We start from the raw sequence: 26,441 nt of genomic DNA on the forward strand, positions 1-26,441 counted from the left end.
ACACACACACACACTCTTTCTGATTATGTTTTTAAATGTAAGTCATGAGTGTGACTTGTAGAAATCCAAACAGGTTTTATACATGGCAAACCAATACTGTATTATACATTACTGAACAGAGCTATTTTCCATGGGAAGGAATTTTGCTGTGCGTCTGTAGGCATGTGGAAACAGAATTAATCACTTTCCAAATTAACAAAATCACTCTGACACTCTCTTGCGCAATGAGAGAGGGGGGAAATAAAGGCTTTGTTGTGGGGGAGGAATTGATGTAAAAATTCAACCTATTTAACTCAGGCACACAGAAGGCAGTGGTGACAGCAGCCCAAGCTGATATAAACAAAGCATTAATTTTAATTTTATATCTTGCCTACCATATCTGAAAATGCACCCCGGGGTATCTTAAATATAAAATCACAACATGAAAATTAAAATCTTAAGCCACCACATAAGCAACCAGTTGAGATAGCAGCAAAATCAAATGCCTGACCAGACAAGGAAGTATTCCAATAGTATAACAATATTCCAGTTTCCAATAATGGCAAGTGAGCAGGCCTGCTAGGACTCCTTGAAGAAGCCATTTCACATGCAGGGTGGCACTAGCAGGAAAGACCTGATGGTTGTAGCTTCCTACCCGACCTAGGAATACCCAGTGAAGAACACACGTCTTACCTAACATTATTGGAGTCCTAGAAAAACATACAAGGGAAGGTCCACCTAGTGGAACAGCATTGTCTCTTTTTCTTCCCCCTGTAGCCCTTCCCCAATCAGCTCTGAAGCTTGGGGGACCCCCTGGAGCCGATTATGAGGGTGTACAGCAGGGAGAAAGAGAAGCTGAAAGTCCATTGCACGTGTAGATGAAGATCACTGGATGTCTCCCACAGCTGACTGAAAGATTTAGGGCTTATTTACAGTTGCTCTTGTCCCGCTGCTTTTCCCCGGGGGAAACTGCTCTTTCTTTAATGCTTAATTGGAGTAAACAGCAATTCAGGCTTCTCCCAGATCGACATTTGCACTGATTTAGCGCTAAAGAGTGAATTTTTCCCTAGGAAAGGAATGGGGTAAGGGGGAAACTGCTCGGCCCTATGCTAGAGGGACGAGCCCTTAGTGTAGAAATAGGCTTCAGTGACAAATGTTAAAAGCCCTGTTAAATGTATGGGCAGATGAGGAGGATCATCAAAGCAGTGTAAAAGCACCTCGAGTACATTGCTCTTACCGTTTGAGCCAGGCAGTGGTTTGGATATTCCAGTTTTCTACATACATTTTAAAACTCGTTGCCATCTAGGAGAGAGGAAAGCCCCGCACATTACTGGTCTGCGTTCACGTTAAAAATGTCAGTCCAACTCATCCTCACCTATTGGATTCAAATGCTTTGCCTGTGCTTCTTTCACTACCCTAGAACTTTGAAGTCTGTAATTTATCTTAAGTAGTACACAGAGATGAGGTTTGCAATTTATTTTAAAAGATAAGAAGCATAACCTTTTTACACCAGCAAAACCCTAAATGGTAAATCCAGAGGCTAATGTTTGTTTTACAGCACAATTCTAACCATGCCTATTCACATATAAGCCAAATTAAATTCAGTGGGCTTTACTACTAAGTTGGGATCAAAGTCCATCCTTAAATTGTTTGGATTCTCACAATCCATATTTCATTTAATATAATAATCCCTTGTAGAGAATTTATCAGTATAATTTTTTATGTGAAGGGTAAGATTACTGCTTTTTACAACAGAACTGTGCATAACAAGAGGCCCTTGCTGAAAATGTCAGATATTTGAGTTCAAATTCTTCAAGTTAACAAGCCAAGGGTGAGACATGGTCATGAGGTTCTATTTAAAAGCAGCAGCAGCCGCCGCTTTTTGTGGTTTTACATTTTTAAAATTTAATACACACACCAAAAAATGTTTCTAATAATCTAAAATACAAAATAACTTTTGTTTGCACGCATATCTGTGTAGCAATAAGAATTTTTCTCTGGGTGTAATGATCTTATCAGGCTCATGCTATTCCTTTCTCATGATGTTTTCTTTTAAACTTACCTCAATGTTCCTGATATTCAAATTAGACAGAAGGTCCCAGTGGAAATTGCCTGTCTTGTCAACACCACTGAACCCATAGCCAGCTGCATTGTTGACTGCATCTGCTATAATTGCAAAAAAACAAGAGTCTTAGGCTGAAATCCAAAGACCTGCTTTATGCATGCCCAAGGACTTTGGCGTGCCCAGTGGGACCAGCACATACACATACACTCACACACACCACAAAGAGACTACAATGCCATATTAAATTTCTCCTGGTTTAAAAGAGCCTTCCTTTGTGGCATGGAGAGCTGCTGCTTGAGCTCTCCATGCCACACACTAAGATTTATTTTTAAAAACAACAGGAGCTTCAAAGCCCCTTTGGGTATTTGGAACTAGTCGCAGAACCACAGAACTGTAGAGTCGGAAAGGACCATGAGGGCCATCTAGTCCAACCCCCTACAGTGCATGAATATTTTGCTCAGTGTGGGGCTTGAACCCATGGACCTGAGATGAAGAGTCTCATGCTCTACCAACTGAGAGCAGAAACAGTGTTCACTGGAGCAGAAGCCACAATTTCATAAGAGTAATGCATAAAATGTCAGTTAACAAAATGACTACCTGTGTAAGAACATCATAATGAGTTGAATCCAGAATAAATAAGTTGGAACTTGGGTCCCACTGAAATCAATGAGAAAAGTTAACAATCATGAAGTTGAGTGGAATCATAGAATCATAGAGTTGGAATAGACCACAAGGGCCATCGAGTCCAACCCCCTGCCAAGCAGGAAACACCATCAGAGCACTCCTGACATATGGTTGTCAAGCCTCTGCTTAAAGACCTCCAAAGCAGGAGACTCCACCACACTCCTTGGCAGCAAATTCCACTGTCAAACAGCTCTTACTGTCAGGAAGTTCTTCCTAATGTTTAGGTGGAATCTTCTTTCTTGTAGTTTGGATCCATTGCTCCGTGTCCGCTTCTCTGGAACAGCAGAAAACAACCTTTCTCCCTCCTCTATGTGACATCCTTTTATATATTTGAACATGGCTATCATATCACCCCTTAACCTCCTCTTCTCCAGGCTAAACATGCCCAGCTCCCTTAGCCGTTCCTCATAAGGCATCGTTTCCAGGCCTTTGACCATTTTGGTTGCCCTCCTCTGGACACGTTCCAGTTTGTCAGTGTCCTTCTTGAACTGTGGTGCCCAGAACTGGACACAGTACTCCAGTTGAGGTCTGACCAGAGCAGAACACAGTGGCACTATTACCTCCCTTGATCTAGATGCTGTACTCCTATTGATGCAGCCCAGAATTGCATTGCCTTTTTTAGCTGCCGCGTCACACTGTTGGCTCATGTCAAGTCTGTGGTCAACCAAGACTCCTAGATCCTTTTCACATGTACTGCTCTCAAGCCAGGTGTCACCCATCTTGTATTTGTGCCTCTCATTTTTTTTGCCCAAGTGCAATACTTTACATTTCTCCCTGTTAAAGTTCATCTTGTTTGTTTTGTGTGGCTTTGATTGCAAACAAAAGTTCAAGTCACTTAGTCTGGACCAGTGACATTTTATTTAGAAACTCATCCCACTTTATTTAGAAATTAAGAAAGTAATGCAAGAACATATGACAAGCCTCCTGGATCAGGACAATGGCCAATCTTGTGCAGCATCCTGTCTGCATATTGGCCAACCAGATGCCTGTGGGAAAACTGCAAGCAGGACCTGTTCCCCACACCCCTCTGTGGTTTCCAGCAGCTGGTGTTCAGAAGCATTACTTCTTCAACTGTGGAGGCAATTGCAGAACCATTATAACTAGTAGCCATCGACAGCCTTACCCTCCATGAATTTGGCACTACAGTCATGAACCCAATATTACAGACTTCTTTTTTTGGAAGACGCCTGCGCATAAATTTGTTTTATGTGTGTAGATCAGTGCACGCTGATCAATGCACAGTCTTCACAGTAAGGCCCTACAGTGGTACCTCGGGATACATACGCTTCAGGTTACAGACGCTTCAGGTTACAGACTCTGCTAACCCAGAAATAGTACCTCGGGTTAAGAACTTTGCTTCAGGATGAGAACAGAAATCGTGCAGCGGCAGCGGGAGGCCCCATTAGCTAAAGTGGTGCTTCAGGTTAAGAACAGTTTCAGGCCCCATTAGCTAAAGTGGTGCTTCAGGTTAAGAACAGTTTCAGGTTAAGAACAGACCTCCAGAATGAATTAAGTACTTAACCCGAGGTACCACTGTATTCTGATGGCATGAGTATCACGACGACCGGTAGATTCTTATCTGCTGCAGCCTTCACAGCTGTTGTAACATACTGCTTGTTATCATCCGCCTGTTCTGCCATTGAGGACTTCTTGGATCATTCTTTGTCTATCTCCTCCCCTTTGACCTTACTGCCTTGGGTGACCCTGCTGGGAGTATGAGACTCCCAACGGCTTCGCTCATAGGGTCATAGGAACGTGCAAGCCTATTCACCACAACAAGGTGATGATGAAGTGAGTGACCTTCTCTCACTGTTCAAACCCTGTTTACGGAAGACAATCTTATTCGGCTACAAGTGATTGCCAAGAAAAAGAAGATTATCGACTTCTGCTACAGCATCTCTGCCTCTGAAGAAGCAACTTCAAAGCTCTGATCGCCCACTGATTAAAGCCACTTCACTGCAGCTTGTGTTAGCAGAGCACTTTTGAAGACTGGCTTCTTAGTTTCGATTCCAACTAAAGTTCAGCAGTTAACATTAGGACAAAAATGAACTTATCTCTCCCGCCCCCCTTTCATGAGCAGAGAATTCAGTAATTGACTCTCGCACAAAAGCATGCCTGTCCTACTTCACAAGCAAGAACTGCTTAGCAGCAGCTATATTTGATCAACAGGCTATTCTGTGTCACTAGATAAAATTTGTTGAGAAAGCGAGGAAAGGCCACTGCTGCCCAAATGATATTTTGGTGTCCAGGACGAAGAACAATGAGAAGTCTTGCCCACTGCTATGCAGAAGAGGACGCTGCTGTCCCCAAAAAACCTCAATGCAAAGCAAAATGTTGTTTACAGCCCTGGTTGTTCCAGACACCCAATTCTACATTTTTGTTTCCAATTTAAGCAGCTATTCTCCAATGTCTTCTCTTCTTTGCACAAACCTTTCTGTGCTGCACTGCACCCTGCCTGTGGGATTGCTCAGATGTGGACTGCACAGGTGGAATTGTGGGTGGGAAGCGGCAGGCGTCCCTGGCTTTAGAAAGTAGGGTGGACTGGGGGACTGCTGATCCTTTCCAATACACACTTGGAATTAGGGAGGGGTGTCAATTTGTCAGTTTCAGTCTCTCTCAGTTACCCCTTTCCCCAGTCTTTAAATTGGTTCTCCACATTATCCCATCAACTTGCAAATTTAATTGAAAGAAGTCCTTATGAAAATTCAACAGTATTTTACTGCACATTTCTCTTAATACATACATTTCTGCAGATCAATGTTTCCTAAAGTAATGCATTTTGTATGCTATTTTTACTATGAAAGGCCTTTTTTATGCACACTTTGCCCTAGCGCATGAGTTTTTTGATACACATTACTTGAAGGGAGAACAGTATTGCAGAATTCAGAGAAGTGATGATTTCAAAGGATGGCTGTGTTTTGGTTCATGAGTTGTCCCAGAAAGTGCAAATTCACCAAGTGTGAATTTAATCTAAGTCCCCCGCCATCCTTACCTGGAATAGTGATATATGACATTCTAGTGAACTGAAAAAGGAAGGGACAGTCTAAAGAATGTAAGCATGCCTAAAGAACAATAGGGTAATTCTTGAGATATGTCCCATATATTGGGACTTTTCCATGCCTTATATTCTTTACATTTTTCTCAGACTGGTCAACATTTGTGTCTCTCTAATCACAATTTTTGATCACGAAATCTGTTGGGGGGGAGGGGCTTCTGCTCCATGTCCCACTTGTGGGAACTTGTACATTTTGTAGTGGCATGAAAAAGTGACTTTTTCCCTGAGATGTCTAGCTATGTAGTGCTGCAGCAATGAAACTGCTAGCACATTTGCGAAACTAAGCAGTGTCCAGGATGGTTTCAAATTGCAATGCCGGTGGGGGTTGAACTAGATGACCCTCAGGGTCCCTTTACAACTCTCCAGTGGTTCTATGTAATGTTCTCCCTGTGATGGCCTGGGACTTGGGCTGGGACTCGGAACCAGAGGAGTCTCGGTCCACACCGGATCCTCTGCCTCAGGCGGCATCTGAACTAAGTCTGGGGCCTGATTCTGAAGAGCCCCAGTCTGCACAGGTTCCCCTGCAACAAGCACCAGCTGGGCCGAGTCAGGGGCCTGAGCCTGCCCTGGCTCCAGATGCGGGGATTACCTCGTTGCCTTCAGCTGGGCCATCGCTTACAGCTGCTCCACTACCGGTTGGGTCAGGAGAGGCTGAGGCGGCCTCTGGGTCTAGTAACCCACCGACATCTCCCGAGCTGCAGAGACTAAGGTCTGAGAGAAGGAGAGACCTGAGTACTCGCAGGAGGAGTGCTCACCTTTGGGCGAGACAGGGAGGTGAGTCACCGGGGGATCAGGACCAACTGTTACTCTGACAAAGATAAAAGGCTGCCGGACCCCGCCCCAGGTTGCGGGAGCAACATTGCTGCTTGCTGGAACCTGTCTGTTACCCTGTGCCTGACCTAGCTTGGTTTCCTGCCTTGGCCCTGTTGGACTGACTCCTCGTGGAATCCTTGGATTCGGGACCGGACCTGGACCGTGTTGCTTGGGTTAACCCCCGGGCCCAGCACACTCCCCTCAGATATTTGTGATTTTATGGTTGTATATGGTATTGTCAATGTATGGATTGTAGCCAGCCCTGAGATATAGGGCAGGCTAGAAACAAAGTGTGGGATTCAACAAATGAGCCCCACTAGCAGAAGCCAGTGCAGGGGCTCCTACTAATGCAATGGGGCCTTCTCCCTCTCTACTCCCCCCGCACGCCCCTACTGGACTTGGGAATGGGGCTGGGAGAACCCACAGAACAGCACATGGAGGAGGGAGAAGGGGGATTGTTCTGTCTGGCAAGCTGAAAAGCTTGCGCTGGCTGAACTACTTCTATTACCAATACCCTAGCAGAAAGAGTAGTAATTAATCACACTTGTTCCTAGATATAGCCATGCTATCTGAATGTATGAAAAGAAACATCACTTCAACCTCAAGAGTGTGTATACATTTTTTAGAAAGAAGAGGTATATCAACCTTACCGAGTGTCCATGCAAAGTAGTATTTTGGCTTTGAAGCTTGCATGGCAACATATAGGAAGCCAAGTCTGGACCAGAACGAAGACTTGCTGATGAACTGGTTATCAACAAGATAAGTCGCCGGGAAGCTCTTGGTAAGGGTCAGGAACAAAAGCGAAGATACAAGTGTGATGGAAAGTTTGCGCAGCACAGCTCCCTAGAAGAAGAAGAAGAAAATGAGTGCCATCAGTGGTGAGAGAAGGCAAAATGTTTCTCCCCTATAAAATACTCAGAGGTAACTGGCCAATGAAAAGTATCATCCATTGCTTACACTTACTATTTTGCAAAGAGGAATTGGTAGCACAAAAATGGAGTGGTTCATTAACCCCGAGACTAATCACAAAGCAAGTGAGAAGTTGGCAGCAGTTGAGGGTGCGGAGCATTGCACACAAAACCATAAGCTCCCACTATGCACTAGTGAAGACAGTGCAGAGCACAGCCACCTTCGTTCACTGAACACCATTTTGGTAATGCTGGTGTTCCACTTAGGAGTCATTCTTTCTTGCAGAATCAGTGCCAGGGCGGGTGCAGCAAATATTGCTTCAATAACATTACTTTCTTAGACAGGTGCACCCCCAAACAAACAGGTGAAATAAGCATCTATATCCCTGGAAACTTGCTTGACTTCAAGCATCTCTTGAGTGCTGGGATCTGTGCAGACACTAGAGGGGAGGAGTTTACTGAAAAGTAGATCATGGCATGTTAGAAAAGAGGATGCATGACCCAGAGAAAGCAAGTCCATTTGTCTTGTGAGGTCAGATAGCTTCTGTCTCCCCCACCATCTGATTACCCTTAGATTTGGCTTCCTAGGAGTTCAAAGCAATGGCACTTTGATGATGATGTCATCATTATTTTATTATTTGTACCCTGCCCATCTGGCCAGGTTACCCCATGACACCACTGTTGGCCTGTGAAAGTTATGAGTTTGGACAATTAAGACGGAACAGGGGAAAGTTACAGAGGAGACAATTGTCAAAACTGCTTTTGAAAGCTGCCCCAAACTGACACAAAGGAGTAGAGTATGAAAATATATTTTTTGAATTTATGTCCCATCCTATCAAGCAGCTGAATAGATGAAATTAAAAAGTATTTAACTAGAGCAGCAGCTGCTGCAAAAATGACTGAAGAGTTTGAAAGTAAGTTCTTAGTACTTTACAACCTACCACTGGAGAAGGATCAGGGACTCCATCGTGACCTTTTTGTTTCCAGCTGACTTCTGATAGCTTCATCTGCACATGTCTCCCTTCGATGAAAGCTATGTAGTCCTTGAAATTGCTGCATGGGCCAGCTATGATACTCAGGAAGTTGAGCTGATAGCTCAGATATTCCAGTAATGAAGGCCTTGTTCTACCAAAACAACCACACAATAATTATTTCAAAATCTGATTTAAAAAAAATGTGGGGGAAGCGTAGATGGTTTACTCCTTTAAAAGTATTATGGGGAGCAATTCTGAGCGTGGAAGAAGTTGGGTTGAACACAAAGTCACTGTATTTCTATGTGCTTGTTTTCAGGGCAGTGGGCATGTGTTCAAGCTACTTCTGGATCAGTCTGTCTTTACTCAAAGACAACAAAATAATATATACACAAGACACAAAGTTGATATGACACAGGAGATCCATTATCAAAGCCTCTACTAGGCATGGATAGATGAGTCTATTTCTGGCCTATGTCAGTTTTGCATGTGCTCATTTATAAATTCATCCCATCCTATTGCCACATCAATCAGTGCTGTTGCTATTTTTCAGAAAAGCAACACATATTTTTTAACCTGGAAGAACTCCTGCATATTAAGCCACATAATGAAAACTTCCACTTAAGTTATTCTATATAAACGCACAGAAACAATACAATCCAGGTGTGGGTTTTTTGGGGTGGGGTGGGGAGGGGAACAATTCAGTAAAATAGATGCTTTCTTACTTTATAGCAAGCAGGTTTTGTTCAGCAGTTAGTTCTTCAACTTTCCGGCCTATTCCTAGCAAGAATAAGCGACACAAGAATCAAATCACATGTTGGAGGACGATGGGGATGGTACATATAATTGTCAAATATGCTGCTAGTGTTAGCAAGTATATTAATAAATACTGTATGTTTTCACACATTTATTCTTGGCCTCTTCTCCATGGCCTACTTTCTAACATCAGTTTATTACCAAGTTAAGAAACCTCCAATCAGACAATTTTCCACCCTTGGCAATGAATGCATGTTTCTTTCTGAGTTGTTCTGGAAGATGCACAAGTCCTTATTTCCATGATTTTAGTTTTTCTTCCTTCCCCACTCTTAAATAAAAACAGGAGCAAACTACTGCTTAGTTCTGTACCCAAGTGGGGGGGGGGATGGGCAAATGTTTTTTGAGAAGCAATGCGAGATAGGTAAGATTCCATAAATGTGACCTAGTTATCAAACCAAGCAAGAGAATCATGACAACCATCAGGATCTCCATACTAGACCACAAACCTGGAATTTAGCAGATCTGGTTACGAAGCCTCAATTCTCTTCTAAGTATAGAGAAAGCAGCAGAGCAAAAGGTGGTGGGCGGGTAGGTGGGTGTTTCAGCTTTCCTTTCCTATTCTTAATTCCAAGCAAAGGCAGCCAGACTAACTGCAAAAAGATGACTTAATATCTTGGCAATTTCAGCATAAACTTTCAACTTTTCCTAAAAGGTTGCCAGTGTATATTTAGAGAGCTTTGTGCAGAAGACACTGGAAGCCCCTTTGTTTCTGTGGTATCACTGTACCAGCATTTGCTTTAAACAGAAGTTGCTTCATGTCCACATGGCAATGGTTCTGTGACATTGCCACTACCTTCCCTCAAGCACAACCCTTTCCTTTCCCCATTTTGAGGCGAGATGGCCAGAACCATACACAGTACTCCAAATGTGGTCTCCCATCATGGATCTGAATAACAGCATATGATATAGGCAGCTTTATTTTCCAACACCTTTCCTAATGATCCCTAGCATGGAATTTGCCTTTTTTTTCACTGCGTCCACATCTTCATCGAGTTACGGTATCTGATTATAAGGTTTCGTTCCTGGTCCATTGCTGCGAGTTCAAAACCCATGAGCGTATATACGAAGTTGAGATATTTTTTTGCCTCAACATGCATCATTTCACACTTGTTTACACTGAATTGAATTTGCCACCCCCACCCCCAATGCATTCAATTTGAAGAGGTCCTTCTGGAGCTCTTCACAATCTCCTTTTGTTTTAATGAAGTAGGCTTGGAAAAGCACAGAAATAAAAGAGCAGAGATTGTAGGGGAAGGGCTGAATCCATTGTCTTGCAGAATGACATTTGCTGTGCAATCGAACTTCCCACTTCCTTTACTCCCCCTGCACCTCCCCAAATCTGTTTGGGCGAGTTGGGGGAACGAACCCTGAGCAGATTTGGGGGATGAGAGGGAGAGCAAGTTCCATTGCGCCAGCAGCCATGAACACAATGACTTCCTTGGATATACCGTAACCTACAGGAGAGGTGAATGGTAAATTGTCATTCCATTGTGTGGGATAAGAATGAGCGAGATATTGCAGTGATGTGAAAAACCCTAGTGTGGACAGGCCCTGGGCTGGAAAATGTATCTTTTCTTACCATCATGCACTTGGAAGGCAAGAGTAGTGATCTTCTGTATTACAATCATCAACGGACTATAATGAAATACAGGAAAACAGTGTGCATCACATGTTGCATGGTACAACATTTGATTACATATTTTCACATTCTGGCTTAAAGGAGCTCAAAGCCATGTACTTGGGAGTTATCCACATCACAACAGAGAGAGGTTTGGAAAGATCATCCAATGACCTATCAGTCTGAATGGGGATATGAACTTGGGTTTCCCTGGCCCAAGTCCAACACTCTATCCACGATGCCATATTGCCACATGAACTTTAATACCAAATAAGACCAACTAACAGGCTATATAGATCACTTCTACTCAAGCATGCGCTGAACTACAATGACTATTATTTTAACATTTTTACTGCAAAACATTACACATTTCCTAACTTGGTGTACTGCACTTAAGTTGACAGAAGTATTCACAGAGGTCTTTGCCACTTAAGGCACAGAAATGCAATTAAATATGGGGCATGAAGGAACTATTAAAGGACAATGAAGTAAATATGAATGCACTTAATCTGTTCTTAATGGGTCTTCATGCATCAGGTCTTGACTACGGAAATGAACACTTTACAGGGCTTGAAGACTGTTCAGAAAGTGTAAGTCCAATGTGGGGAACCTTTGGTTGTTGTTGCTGAACGTCAACTTCCATTAGCCCCAGAAAGCATGGCCAATGGTCAAAGATGATGGGAGTTGTGGTTCAGTTACATTTGGATGGTCAGAAGTTCTCCACACATACTATGGTATAGAACAGAGTGGCTTACCTCCTGGTGGGGTGGGCAAAGAGACACAACAATACAACAAAGTGTCTTGTTGATTTACCAGTAGTGTTGTTTAATGCTTTTTCCTATCTTTCCAGTGTTTCATTGCATTCTTATGTTTGTTATTGTCTTAGTCATATTTGTAAATGGTGCTGAAAGACTGGGGAGGTAGGTAGAGCTATTTGGAATAGGTAAATAATATGTGCTAGCTCTGAACAGTCTCATACACATTGTGTGGTGCAAATACCCACATCCTCAATTAGGAATGAGATAGAAACACACACAGGAGGGAGAATACCCCACACCTTCTGACAAGTTGCTTGTATGCTGTTTACAGCTGACCACAAGTTTGTGCACAAATGTCTGAAAGTTCTCCACTACTTTTGGAGGCTCCCCTGTGATTTAGAAGCCTGATTTTCAGGGCACTCGCTTGTTTGAGGAGTCTCAATGAGTAGCAGAGGTTCATTGCTTCAGAGCCTCATGCATAAACGCACAGACAATTGTAAACAAAACACAACTGACGTGTTGTGGGGGTGGGACTTCCCGTGTTTGTTTACATGTGAACGATTCAAAAGCACTAAGGTTGCCCACTAATCCGTATCTGAAACAGATAGTAAGGAGGTTTCTGATTATGTGTGAAGACCTAACAGAGGCAAGGCTCCCCAGCTGGCAAGGAATCTGAAAACAGATCAGGGTGCTCAATCACATCAGAAGCCACTGACTATTCCTCTGAACCACCACCAGTTGTTATCATTTGAAAGCAAACATGCGAGAAGTTCAGAAACATTAAGAGCACACATAGAAGAGAGCAACTCACCGACACAATCCTCTTGGCATAAGAGAAGACATGCAGTTACAGAGAGAAGTAGTAGTATGAATTAAATGCAAACACCAACAGGTAGAACATATCGACAAGCAGAAAGGGTGTTAATGTTTTAATATTGAAGCAAGTAGAAACCAAAAACAGAGAGGATGAAACTGAGCAATATGCAAAACTATATTTTACTTTATTCACAGGTTCGCAATTAAAAGTAATCATGCTGTGCTCGACCGATTATTTTTAATATGATGCCTATCCTATTTCTACCTCTGCCCAGGTAGGTTCATTTAAATCTTTTGGACTTAAATGGGGTTTGATATGTCCCAAGTGAACTGCTACAGCAAGATGGCAGAATAATCAAAGCAGTACAAGACTGCCTTGTCCACAAGAACAACTGTCGCACATTGAAACACATTGGACCTCTTATACACCTCAGTAAATGTCCATGTTGTGAATTGGCGGGGGGGGGGCAGTTAACCTGTATGCCTGAGTCCCCTTCTTATTCCTGGATCCAGCAAGGATGCAATTGCTGGAATAGCCAGGCCAACTTCTTGGTGAGTTAATGGTGAGTGTGGGCCGTTAAGGTAACAAACAAAGTGATTTCTATGTATTATTGAATACAAACATTTTAATTTTACAAATTATTTCCTCTTTCTTCCATATCCCTGCTTCCTTGTGTTTTTAAGACTGTAAAGCCTGCAGGCAGGGATTGTTTTGCTTTAATTAATCTGGGAGCCTTTTTGGTTGAAGAGGGGCCTGCAAATACTCTAAATAAAAGAAATAAATAACTTTTATCACTACTTACCCAGAGAAATCTGTAGTGAGAATACCATAGTGGAATATGTATATCCGGCTAATGTGGCATAATGTGAGATATCCCATAGCTACCATAAAAGAGTACCTGTAATAATAGACATTTAATACACAAAACGTAAGTCTTACCAAGAACAACTGTAATAAAAAAAACCCTCAAAACAACTGACTCCCAAACCAACATGTTGATTCTGCCACATCAAGGGGTTTGGGACTTTAAAGCTTAATATGTAGCATCAAAAGGTTGTGTAACTACGGTAACTCTTGCAAGTCCATATCACTTTCCTAGAACTTCCTACCCACTAAGTACATCCAAATAATGATTACTGGTCTCCCATGCATAGCAATATATTTGTCCCCAGTCATACCAGAAAAAACAGTCCTGCCTTCATGCCATATTGCAGACATTAAAAAAAACAACCTCCAATTTTTTTAAAAAGCTGTCAATATAGAAGAAAGCTGATGTTAATGACAGCAAAAGGAGCCACTGACGCTTGTACTCAAATGACTTCTCTAGACTGGAACTAGAGATCAGAACAACCAAACAAAATGGTAAGCCATTGACTTAATTGATCTTTTAAAAACACCCACTCTCACAGACGTTTTTTGAAATCTAAAACACTGGCAAGGATACGGACAAGAACATAAATTGTCATCATATGTAAGGTTCTTTAAAGGCTTCCGTGGCTCAGAGATAGTATGCCTTTTGTCAGGGAACTGACATCGGAGACCAGCAGAGAGAGAAGTCGCCCTGACAGTGCAGGAGAGGGAACCAGCAAGGAGAGAGAGAGGGTTTCCGAGGGGGAAGGGAATCAAGATGACACCAAGAAGGAAGGAGGGAATCAGAGCACTTTGGAGGGAAGGCTCAGGGACTCTTCCAGTGAGATCAGTGGGGAGAGTGCCGGACCACCGCTGGGCACGCCTACTCTGCACAGAAGGCTTCCACGCAGGGAGGCTAGGCGGAGACTGGCTGTCAAGGAATTCTTATGTTGGAAAAAGTTTAGGAAACACCCACTAACGGATTCTGCCAGCGACTGAAGCAGACGCACAGGGGTGCGCTTCAGTTAGGGAAAGGTTTAAACAAACAAGCAGTTTAGGGAAGTCGGTGACTTACACACAAGCAACTACAATTCCCATTACACCTTTCATTGGACAGAACACTTATTTATTTTATTTATTACACACACACACCCCAGAACTGCTTGCTTGAACCAGGGACAGCGGAATGGGAATGAACGTGAAGAAAGGCAAAGCAAATCTTTTGGTGCAAAGAGTTCCACAATCTGGGTGCTGCCACGCCACTATCAGCTAACTGCACATCAGCTCCAATGAAAGGAGGTGGGGAAAAGGACACAGTTATAATAAAAAAAGGATAACCTAAAACACGTTGCTTACAGTAGCCATGAAACCTCACCTGTGAATGTTGGGAATGCTAGCCACATTCAGGATGCTGTAACTTATCATCACTAGCATGAAAATATGGATGGAGTACCTTAAAAACAAGAAAACAAGTTTCATATTCAAAGATCAATGATGGATACCAGGGGAGGGCAAAAACCTTTTATAAAGTAAATAAGCAATATAGAACGATAGAGCAAACACAAGCTCCACTCTCCTCCAACCCTGCATTCTACAATTGCCTAACTAGATCCCTTTTCAAGTTACGGTATTTGTTCCCAAATCACTGAGTTTTTGGATACATCTCTCTCTAAAGCACTACTTGCTGATAAAACAATTCCAAATTTGTTTCAGGGGTTCCCATAGTTGCTCAACAGCATGCCTTAAAGCAGTGTTTCCCAAACTTTTTTGGGCAACGGCACACCTGTTTACTGAAAAAAAATCTCGCGGCACACCACCATTAAAGCCCCGCCCCGTGACGTCAGCGCGCAGCGTCACGCCGGGAGGGACGCACAAAAGTGAAAGTTTTTTCCCTCCCCCCTCAGTCCCTCGCTCGGAATTCAGCTCGTTTGGGGCATCGCTCCGGCTGCTCCCTCTCCCGCCGCGCAGGAGCGATGCCTCTCTCTGGCTCTCCCTCCGCGCAGGCTGAGGGAGGGAGGGAGGGGCGTGTGTGACCCGTCTCTGCTGGGAGACCAAACCCAGCGAGGCAGAGTCGCGCGGAGGCGCCCAGGCAGCGCTGCCGGCTGCGAGGAGGAGCGCCAGGCAGCAGCAGGAGGCGCGGCCTCTCCTCGCCGCCCCCGCCCCGCCTCTCGCCGCCCGACTCGCCCGCCTCCCTCCAGGCATCTTGCGGCACACCAGCCGGTGTCTCACGGCACACTCGTGTGCCGCGGAACACCGGTTGGGAAACACTGCCTTAAAGCACGGAGAGCGTGCATCTCTCTCCACGACTCTATGCATCATCATCTTTGTTGCAATTATTAGTTATTTAGACAGCAATTACTCACCAACCAAAGCAGAAAACAGCAAAATATACTCCAAATATGGTGGCAAATGCGTGACGAACAGCAGAGCTGGCATGGCTGGGACTTAAGTACAAGCGAAACCAAAAGGCGGCCAAGAGTGCAAAGAGCTGACAAGCAACAAAATTGACCTAAGGAAACATGAAAACAGATTGCAATTGACTTTTGTTTGTCAGCATTCTCCTCACTGCCAAGAAAGACCTCTTGGGTACAATCCTGGACAAGTCGTCGCGTATTTTCCCCGCACAACTTAGCACTGCATTTTAAAGAATGGGTGCAGAAGTAATTTGGAGCTGCTTCCTCAAAAATATTCAAAAGACACCTAAAGTTCCCAGGAGGATATTTCAGAGAAAGAGGTTTCAGACCTTCACATTTTATTTCAGGTGAAAGGAGCCTCTTCATAATTTGAGCTAGATCTAGGCTACATTACAGTGGTACCTTGGTTTACAACCATAACCCGTTCCGGAGGTCCATTTGTAAACCAAAACAGGTTGTAACCCAAGGCGCGTTTTCGCCAATGGGGCCTTCAAAAAAAATTGGTTCGTAATCCAAAAAAAATTAAAAAATGGGTTGCAATCCAAAAAACGGTTGCAAACCAGGACACGCACTTCCGGGTTTGACGTGCTTGTAATCCAAAATGTATGCAAACCAAGACATATGCAAACCACTGTACCACTGTAGTTGAATACAGATCTCAATGAAAAGAATGAAAGAGGAATGGAACCATCATAGGCATGTCTTATCAGAAGTCAATCTCACTGAATTCAAGGGAGCTTTTCCCAGGGACTTGTGAATAGGACCAGGTAAGTGAATGTGTGTGTGGTAGTTCATTATTAGTCTGGATCCAGCAAATTGTTTTCAGGGATACGCCCAGGGTGTTTTTTATATCTACACCGAAAAATGTAAAACATGAATGTGACAGATGTGTGTCTTGTACTGGAACACTTGATTAGGTCCGGCTCCCTGTCAAGTATATACTCAGTGGTGGCAAATCCAGGTTTTTCTTGCATAATTCATTAAACTGCCCAGCGAGCAAGCCAATAGCAAAAGAAGTTTGCTATGGCTAGTTATCCATATCTCCTGCAGTTGTTGTTTTTTAACTGGTACATTTAGGACAAAGCACATTAAGGCAAATGCACAGGCACACTTAATGAAAAACCTAATTTACCACATAGAATTGCTCCCTTTCAAGAATAAGAAAATGTCCAAAGGTGAAAAATTATTAACAGGAAAGCCTCAAAAGAGAATTACAAACAAGTTCCCAAGAAAGTTTGCAATTTAACAGAGAAGTCATGGAAATCTGAGAAATATATGGTACATGTGCATTGGGAAAAGGAAGAGTGTTGCTTGTAGGAACTTAAATGGCAAAGCAGAAAATTGGATAGTTCCCTAGATGCCTACATAAGAAATCAACAGAAGTACATTGTGGCTTCTTGTGAGACCAAAAACTGTAGAAGACAAACATTCATATTCCAAAGAGGAAGAATTTCCTGTAATGTGTGCATGTACACCTGCATACTTTCATGGCATACATGATACGTCATGGTATACTTAATTTCTTCTATACATATAGAATATCAGTGGGTCATGTTAAGCTAAACCCACTAAATGTTTAATATAGGAATATGCTAGGATGAGCTACTTCTGCTATCAAGGCGTTGTGATTCTTAAGTTGTCTACATAAAATGAAGCAGATTGATATTTCAGAAAAGGTTTCAAATCAGGACTGCCCCCATCAAATGCTATTGGCCTACAACTCCCCTTGCCTGGGACTGATGGGAGTTAGAATCCATATCTGGCTTATAATAGTCTGCTGAAAAAAAGACAGCATCCATATAAATACTGTAAGTGATTTTGTACAGCACATATGTGTTTGTTTGTTTTTAAAGCCGGAGTGTTATTTTAAAATGGAAAATTACAGTCTTCCAAGGAGGGCATAAAAATATGCACACACATTAGTTTGAAACAATTACACTTTGTAGTCATCTTTCTTAATTTCATGCATGAGCTCTCACACGGTAAATCTGACTGTGTTGTGGACTGAAGTCTTGCTTCCAGCAGTAAGTTCTGCTTCTCTCCCAATTTAAAAAACCTTCTGAGATCTGAACTCAAAAAATAAAAACAGATGTTCTTGTGAGATTACCATGATGAAACAGCTGAAGGAATAATCACTAGCAGCCCTGGCAGAGAAACTGCAGAACAGATGACAGAGTCCTTAGTCAACAAAAAAAAAATAAAGAGGAAAATCCTTAGTCAGCAGCGGTGTGAAGAGGAGAAATGTTTAAAAGTAAATCTGAAGAATTAAGCGTTACAATGTATGTTTGTTGACTCTGATACCGTAATCGTTTCTACTCAGGGTTTTTTTAAATGACTGAATGAATGAGTGGCTTTGATCCAGATGCAATTTTATTTGCTTCTAAAAAAAGTCACGCTGAGCTGCCATTTCTTTGAATATCGCCCAAGAGTTTCTGAAGTGTTCGGCTATGAGCAACAAAGTTCTGCCACTATTCCACAGGATGGAAATTGCAGAATGCACGAAGAAGTATACATTTCCTACAAGGGAGACACAAAACTCTTGATTCCTGAGTATGCGAAAGCTGTCCAATATTAAAAGCGTGGAGAGTATGTGTGGGCTGCTCCTTCTCCTTCCTCTCTCTCAAGTTTTGGGAGTGCTTGCTCCAAATCAATTTCAGTTTGAGGTGTGCAGGTAGAGACTCATGACACTTGAACCCCAGAAAATTGGGATTCTAAAATGCACAGGAGCTTCTGTTAAAAGAGGAGGCTCCTTGCTTCACCCAACCATCCTCTAACTTGTGCAGGGCAATGAGAATGACAAGGAGGGACAGAGTTAGCTATGCTCATCCCCACAGCACCCCACTCTCCCAGTCACACAATTACACAGTGCCCGAATGCCTGAAGGAGACTCCAGCTTGGCCCAAAGTTTCTAGTTTCTGAAGTGTCACACATTATTCAATATTAACCGACATATTGCCCCGGGAAAGGCGTTTTCCTGCAGGGGAGGTGTTTTCATTTTGGCCCACAAACCAGATCCAGCTCCCACCCCTGACTTATAGGAAGTGAATGGAGCATTTCTGCAGTTTCTGCAGCCTGCCCTTACTTTGCTTGTAGGCAATCTTGTTTGCGTTAACAACTGTTACTTCAGTGTCATTGTGGTGTTTGGCACATAGCAACCAAAATAAACAGGAGGAAATGCATAGTATAATTTTATATAATGAAGAATTTTAAATGAGAGACTAGAGATAAAAGGGGAGTTGTTTCAGAAACCCTATAATTTATACGCTGAAAATGATGGAATAGAGGATTATTTCTATGGTTATGACTTTATTTGTTTGTGTAATGTCAGTATGGGTCAGAATGGAAACTTTCATGAAAGGATAATATTTGGTGTAGTGATTGATAAAACACGCTGCAAACTTGAAGCATCTAAGCACCAAACTTTTACGTATAATGGAATTATGTTTCTGTAAGAAAATATGTGGTATGGGAATAGCTCTGGGCTACTTCATCATGAAGGACTGAGGGTAGAAATGTGTTTGTTTTCTCACTAAATGAAAACTCATTTTTTCCTTGGGCAAATAAGAAGGCAGCACCTTTTGGCAAACAAATGTTCAGTAAGCTTAGGCACAGACATGTTTGCATTCTGTTATGACAATACTGATAGGATTGTTATGAGTTTGTGGGTGCTAGACACTCCTAAATTCCTGGAACCAGTAGGTGTTAGAATTTAATCAAGGATCCAGGTGTTAAAACTCTGGGTACCAGACCCGTGTATGTATTAATCCAGACCCGTGTGTATTAGGCTGTGTGCTAGACACGCCTAATAATTTAATTAAGCCAAGTGTTAAAGGATAATTAAGCTAGGCTAAACTTCCTGGATTGAGCTGATAGCCTGGGAATGGGCCATTAAGAACAAAGGATCAAGGGACTCTGCATGAGATGGCAAATTGATGAGACCCCACCCTCCCTCAACAGATAAAGCCAGAGTTTAGAGAGATTAGAGTGAGAGTTGCTGCAATGTGTCCTAGAGAGAAAGAGGCAAAGCATGATGCTTGATCTCTTCTTGAGCCCTGTCCTAAACTGTGCCTATGGAAGAAACAAGCCCTTCTTGGAGTGCTGATGCTATGAACCCCTCCAACGTAAGCTCAGGTTGTATATATATGTAAAAAAACCAAACAACTACATATATAACAAAAAATCTGAAGAAGTGTGCATGCACACGAAAGCTCATACCAAGAACTAACTTAGTTGGTCTTTAAGGTGCTACTGGAAGGAATTTTTTATTTATTTATATATAACAAAGACACCACAGCCTCCAGTGTGCCTCATTCCCAAAGGAAACATGGATCTTGGATGAGCCCCTGGAATCTCACACCACTCGGATTGGGGTGGCCTGCAGCAGTATTGAACTAGACTTTGCCACTCTCCTTCCTGACAGTCAGGGTGGAGTTGCCAAGCCCTGTGGTGCATTCCAAAGGCAAAGCACTTGACTTTCAGAGGCAGTTAAAAATCTCTGTGCAACAGTCATGCTGCGGAGGTGGTTGAACTTGACTCTGCTTCCAGGAAGAAAGAAAGGAATGTCAGGGGGGAAAGTCAACAGGGTGAGAGTTATACCAATGAATGTTTCTTTCAATCCATCCTGTTGACTTTTTTCAATGTCTGCATCATCCTATATTCTACATTCGCTTTAATCTTCTGCAGCGGCCCTTATTGAACTCAGTGATTAAAGAAAGGAGATTCAAATTCACAGAATTCATGTGAAGTAAAGAAAATTAAATTTGCCATGTATTTTGTTGGTTCTACAGAAGCATGGTTCCCATTTCTTATGTGTGTTATACATGCAAGTCATTCACAGTAGGGCAATTCTAAAGGCTGCTAAGCACACATATGTTTGCTCAAGCAATCCCCCAAGTAGGTTATTGACCCCTTTAAGATATGGTGCTTACTGTTAGTGGTTGATTTCACTTAGATTCTATGTAGATTCTAATACTTATTTTATGTGTTTTTAGCGTTTTAGAGTTTTATTCTGTAATCTGCTTTGGGATCCGTGGATGGTAAACATTCCAGAAATGTTTTTAATATACAGTGGTATCTCGGGTTAAGTACTTAATTCGTTCTGGAGGTCTGTTCTTAACCTGAAACTGTTCTTAACCTGAAGCACCACTTTAGCTAATGGGACCTCCTGCTGCCGCCGTGCTGCCGGAGCATGATTTCTGTTCTGATCCTGAAGCAAAGTTCTTAACCTGAAGCACTATTTCTGGGTTAGCAGAGTCTGTAACCTGAGGCGTATGTAACCTGAAGTGTATGTAACCTGAGGTACCACTGTAAACGAATTCTAATTCCAGTGCAAGACAAACTGCAGTAGCCTTATAATAAATAGTTTAAGACGTGAATAAATTAAACTCTCCACCCCACATAAAATGAAAATCCTATTGGCCCCGCCCCTTTATTCAACAAATCCACCAGTAAACATGTGAACATTTCAAGGAATTGTTTTCAGAAAGAAGCTGACAAACATGCCCCTTATTACCCAATTCCTCAAACCCCCAAATCTTCCCTTCCCTTAGCTACATGCATATACTGTAGTTTCAACCTTCACTTAAGACAGGCAAACTAAACAACAAACAGAGACTCAGGTATATACACACTCCTCACCTCCCCACCCCCGTGATTGTAAGATTGCATCATTATTATTTTCTTCCACACTAAGCGGATTGAACCAAATATCACACACAAATAATTTCTGTTTTCAGCTCCCTTTTTCTAATTAAGTTTAAAAAAGCAAGCAAGCCTCAAACAGCAGACCCTGCAAAACTAAAACCAACTCATCCTTGTTCCAGAGAGTCCTTTTTTGTGCTGCTTTTAAAACCTAGTACACTGAATCCTTTGCTGCCTGGTTTATCTCTCAGCACAATCTGTAAGTGGAGCCCATTTTTCCCCCAGTTAGTGGAACAAATAGTATCACCACCACAAGCTTCCTCATTGCTGAGGGAATACAGAAAGGGCAGCAAGTTCATGGCTGCCTCAGAAAAATCTAACAAGGAAAGACCAATCACATTTGCTGCCAGGAAAAGAGCAAGCCTCCCACGAGCCTTGAAAGAAAATACATCACCACTGAGCTGCACATCCCATGTTATAGTTGCATTGCCCTCCCACCGCCACCCAAGTACATCTGGCACAGGAGATTTTGTGCTACCACAATATGTTATTCTTACTCATTTCAAAAGTTCCTATCCCAACTATTTCTGCAAAGAGACTCCAGGTGACTAACAAACAGTGAGAAAAACAGAACAAAACGAACAGAATCACCTAAAAATACTTCAATATATACATTCAAATTCCAGCAGCACTGAAAGAATATGGAACTAAGCCAACAAAAAGTACACAACCAAAGGGCTTTTAAAAACGTCAGGTCTTTACCAACCGCCTGAAGCAGCATGGTGACAGGGCATTTCAATAAGGTGGGTGCCGCAAAAGGCCTTACCTCTTAGTTAATACCAGACTTTGCTGCTGTGGCAAAGAGATGGCCAGCAGGACCCGCAATGATTACTGTCATGTAAAGGATGAACATAAGTTTAGTGGCGTAGATTAAACCCAATCGCTCTAAAAACTTGTATAACAATTCTGGGACAAATTGATCATCAGGGGGCCCAAAGTCAACAAACCAGCCTTGATATATAAAATACTCTTAAGATATTTAGTTCAATACTTGCAGCAATAAAAGATTATTCTTCTCAAGACCTAACTGCTGTTGTGCCGTTGGATTGTGGCATACCTGCCACCGTGTTAGCCAAGGTGAAACTATTGTGCCACACTCACACTAGTATGGACTATAGTACTAATGAAGGTATCCATGCCTTCGTGGTAAACTTTTGAACTGAGGAGCAAGAAATAGCATAGTTCAAGTGAGTCAGGCAGGTTCTATAATCAAACCTACGGGTATTTCTTTCTATAAGCTCCACAAACTCTTCAGTGCCACAGGTTGCCTACCCATGTGTTAAACTAGTGACACAGACAAGTGGTTTGTTTGATTTACCAAGTGCAGAAACAACACAGTAAACAACCGTATCTATATTACATCGAATTTGTCTTATTAGCTGAAATGTTTATAACAAAGCAAACTGAATTAAGGCACATGAAGAACTTTGGGCACTCTATTGCCAAAGCCAGCTCAAAAGTTACAATTCCTGGGAGTAAGCCTCACTCAGTGGGATTATGTCTGAGTGAATATAAATAAAATCAGACTCTAAAGCTGACATCCTGTCTGGCGAGAGTATTAATAACTACTCACTATTTCAGATCTGAATTCCTGAAATTAGATTCCAGTTCCACCAATGTTAAGGTGGAGACTTTATTGTCTTTAAAAACAACAACAACAACAACCTGTAAGCAGGTCAAGATGAATTCAAGGAATGGACAAATAATAATAAGGACAAACGAAAACAAACTGATTCATGCATACACTCTGAAACTGTACTAGTGTTTTCTCAATCCAAAAGCCACTTGCTCAGCTGTAGCACTTCCGGCTGTTTTCTACACAGATGCTTAAGAGTTTTTTGGGTTTTTTTAACAGTTTGTGAACTGCAGCTTTAAGAATAACTTATATACAAAGGCAATGTGCTTATGCACATCTACCTGGGAATAAACCCTCTTCCATAGCAGTGGGACTGATTTCAGTGCCAACCCAATATTTCGCTGCCTGAGGACATGATCCACACCCCAAATGCCACTAACAGAAGCTACTCCAACTGGCGGTTCAGTCTTACTTCAACGTTGGTGACAAGACAACACCCTCTCCCACACCTAAGTAGCAGGCAGGTTTGCACAGCTCTGTCCTCCAACATCTTGCTTGCTGTCACCCATTCACCGCCCACCAGCACCTGTGTCCTGAGGCAGTAGTCACATTCTGCCTAACGGTAGGGATGACTCTGCTTAATAAGGACATCTTAATCAAGGATCCACATGCACAATGGGAAAGGGGTAATTTTCAGGAATGAGAAGTGTCCCTGAAATGCATCTAAACCTTGACAGCATGTCCTCCTAACCCATAAAGTGATGGCTCCATACAAGGGACAGGTGATATTATGGTTGTCAGCCTCATCTATGCACATGATCACATGATCTATGCATAGAGCAACAAGACAAATCTCTGGCCCACGGAGCTCACATTCTGAACATATAACAAAGGGAAGGGCAGGTTGTAGAAGCAGGGAAGGAAGGTGGCGTGATGTAAACATAATAAGAAAGCACCTTCATTTCAAAGACAGGCTTAGTTTCAATTTAGTTGCCATGGGAAAACTTCCACAACAATACTTTCTTTTTTTGGTTGCTACTTCCTGTTCATTTAGGCTGCTGCTTCCTGCACATGTGAGCATCAACGGCACACTGCATCACTTGCACCTAGTGACTGAGATTAATTACTAGTCAAACAACACACCCCATCATGCTTTCTTACACAGCCTTGTATCTGTCAAGTTTTTCCAACGGTGACCCATCTTTAATACCACATTAGGAAGAAAAAAATCACAAGAACAGGCAAGTCTCACAGGTCTCCTGACTTTAAGCTCCTGTCTTCTGGGAGAGGCACTTGACAAGCGGTACACCTAATGACAGAAAATTGGAAGAGTTTTTGCAAATCAACCAAACCCAACTCTTCCTGCTTTATCATTTCTGCGGGGGGGGGGGCGAGTGTAAAAAAGCTAAGGTAAATCGGTGCCATAGATATGACTCACCTTAGGTTTACCTGTGACTCACTTTGGGGTCCCAACCCATTCGATGAAACCCAATACATTATCGCCATAAGGCACACCGATTGCTACCATGCAAATAAAGCCACAGTTCTGAAACCTGAGCCTTTCCAAGCTATTGCGGGTGCAATCCTACGCTCGCTTATTTGGAAATAAACCCCGTTAAGCTCAGCAGGAGTGAACATGCTCAAAGACTGGGCTTTTCGTTCTTTATCATTGTCCCACAGAAAATCACCCTTCCGTAGACGGGGAAGAAAAAACAACAAACGCGATCAATAGGGAGGAAAAAAAGTCCTGTTCGGTCAATTTCTCTTTTGAATGAAAAACAACCACCCGGATTTCCACCACGTGCCACAATCCCCAAGAATCGCGAGCTGCTCCTTTGCCTGCTTGCAAACTTCTCCGCGTTCCCCTCACCTGGTCCAGCGGGATGCCCAAGAAGTCACTCAGCGGGTGCAAAAGGGTGGACCCCGTGGTCCTATAAGGGATCCGGGCCGCCTCTGCCATCGCGCATCCCGGCTCGCCTGCAGCCTCTGCCCTCCCTCCGGCGCCCCGCCTGCCCTTGCCCGCGGCACTGGCGCCCTGCGCTCCCTCCCTCCCCGGGCGCAGACACCCATCCCAGACACGTGCGCCTCGGGCCAATGCAGGCGCTGGCGGGCCGAGGCTCCGCCTTTCGCGCGGCCTCTTCCTCTTCTTCCCGGTCTGCCGCGAAAACAGCCGCTCTCGCCCGAGGAGGGGAGAAGAAGAAGAAGAGGAAGACGGGGACTGGGCGGCCGGGCGGGGCTCTGGCTCCTTCCCAGCCCCTCGAGCCCGGCGCTCGCCTTGCTCCTCGGGCCGCGCCCGGCTGGCTGGAGCTGGGCGGGCGCCGCCGCCTTTGCGCAGCACAAGGCGTTCCTCTTCTCTGTCCCTTGTCGGTCTCGCTGCGAGGCAGAACCTGTTTTGCTTGCCAGGGGCTGGTTTCGACGCTGAATCCTTCGAGGGCTGCCCTCGAACTCTCAGTCAGCCCTCCAGATCCGGCTTGGTGGCGCTTTGGCACTCTTCGCATGCTCCAAAGCAACGTCGTCCTCCTCCTCGCTTTGGTTTTGGAGGAGCCCTGCTGGACCAGACTAAAAGCCCGTTGAGGCCAGCATCCTTTTGCCGTGGTGGCCAAGCAGGTGCCTATGGGATGCCATGGGGGGGGGAGTAGGGGCACAGTTCCCCCCCCCCCCATTAAGTAAATTAATAAAAATAGGTTCTGCTCCCAATAACATAAAACCTGACACACACACCCCAGTATAAATCCAGGCTATGCGCCTGTGTGATGCTCACAAGCAGGGAATTTGCTCAGTAGCTTTCTCCAGACTTGGGATTCTCCCAGTATGCAGAGGCATACTACCTCCAACAGAAGAACTAGAATATAGCCATCGTGGCTAGTAGCCATTGACAGTTTAATCCTCCATAACAACACAATGGCAATTCATTATTTTTACCCCACCCATCTGGCTGGGTTTCCCCAGCTACTCTGTGTGGCTTCCAACAAAATATTCAAAATACAGTACGATAAATCATATTCAAACATTAAAAACTTCCCTAAACAGGGCTGCCATGAATTTGTCTAACTTTTTTAAGGCCATCCAAGTTGGTGGCCATAACTATAATAGTATTGCATTGTTGGAAGGGACCTTGAGGGTCATCTAGTCCAACCCCCTACAAAACAGGAATCTCAACTAAAGCATCCATGACAGATGACCATTGCAACTTCTGCTTAAAAACAAATTCCATAGTTTAACTATGCACTATGTGAAGAAGTACTGAATTTTCCAACATTCACGTTCATTGGAAGGCCCTGAGTTTTCGTTTTATGAAAAAGGAAGAAAAACTTTTTCTTATTCCTATCTCCGCACCCCATGTTTAAATCTGTACACTTCTGTCACGCCCTCCCCCTTACTTACTTACTTGCTTTCTTTAATTAATTAAAATCCTCCA

The 26,441-nt window shown here is 43.3% G+C and overlaps 1 protein-coding gene across 2 annotated transcripts in view; it reads right to left on the bottom strand.

Moving 5' to 3' along the window:
* Nucleotides 1-25,058, bottom strand: part of MBOAT1 (membrane bound glycerophospholipid O-acyltransferase 1) — a 30,547-nt gene extending 5,489 nt beyond the window's left edge. The window contains exons 1-10 of one of the 2 annotated variants that reach the window (XM_081206463.1): nucleotides 24,894-25,058; nucleotides 15,697-15,842; nucleotides 14,709-14,786; nucleotides 13,287-13,382; nucleotides 10,871-10,926; nucleotides 9,201-9,255; nucleotides 8,446-8,629; nucleotides 7,247-7,439; nucleotides 2,042-2,145; nucleotides 1,217-1,281 (exon numbers count right to left, since the gene is read on the bottom strand). In XM_081206463.1, the coding sequence (XP_081062589.1) occupies nucleotides 1,217-1,281; nucleotides 2,042-2,145; nucleotides 7,247-7,439; nucleotides 8,446-8,629; nucleotides 9,201-9,255; nucleotides 10,871-10,926; nucleotides 13,287-13,382; nucleotides 14,709-14,786; nucleotides 15,697-15,842; nucleotides 24,894-24,983 (1,067 nt within the window). In that variant the 5' untranslated portion in view covers nucleotides 24,984-25,058. The remainder of the gene's footprint in view (nucleotides 1-1,216; nucleotides 1,282-2,041; nucleotides 2,146-7,246; nucleotides 7,440-8,445; nucleotides 8,630-9,200; nucleotides 9,256-10,870; nucleotides 10,927-13,286; nucleotides 13,383-14,708; nucleotides 14,787-15,696; nucleotides 15,843-24,893) is intronic. The other variant, XM_081206464.1, reaches the window with a different exon arrangement.
* Between the last annotated feature and the right edge of the window lie 1,383 nt (nucleotides 25,059-26,441).

Source organism: Podarcis bocagei, assembly GCF_964188305.1.
Source record: "Podarcis bocagei genome assembly, chromosome: 8".
NCBI classification, from domain to species: Eukaryota; Metazoa; Chordata; class Lepidosauria; order Squamata; family Lacertidae; genus Podarcis; species Podarcis bocagei.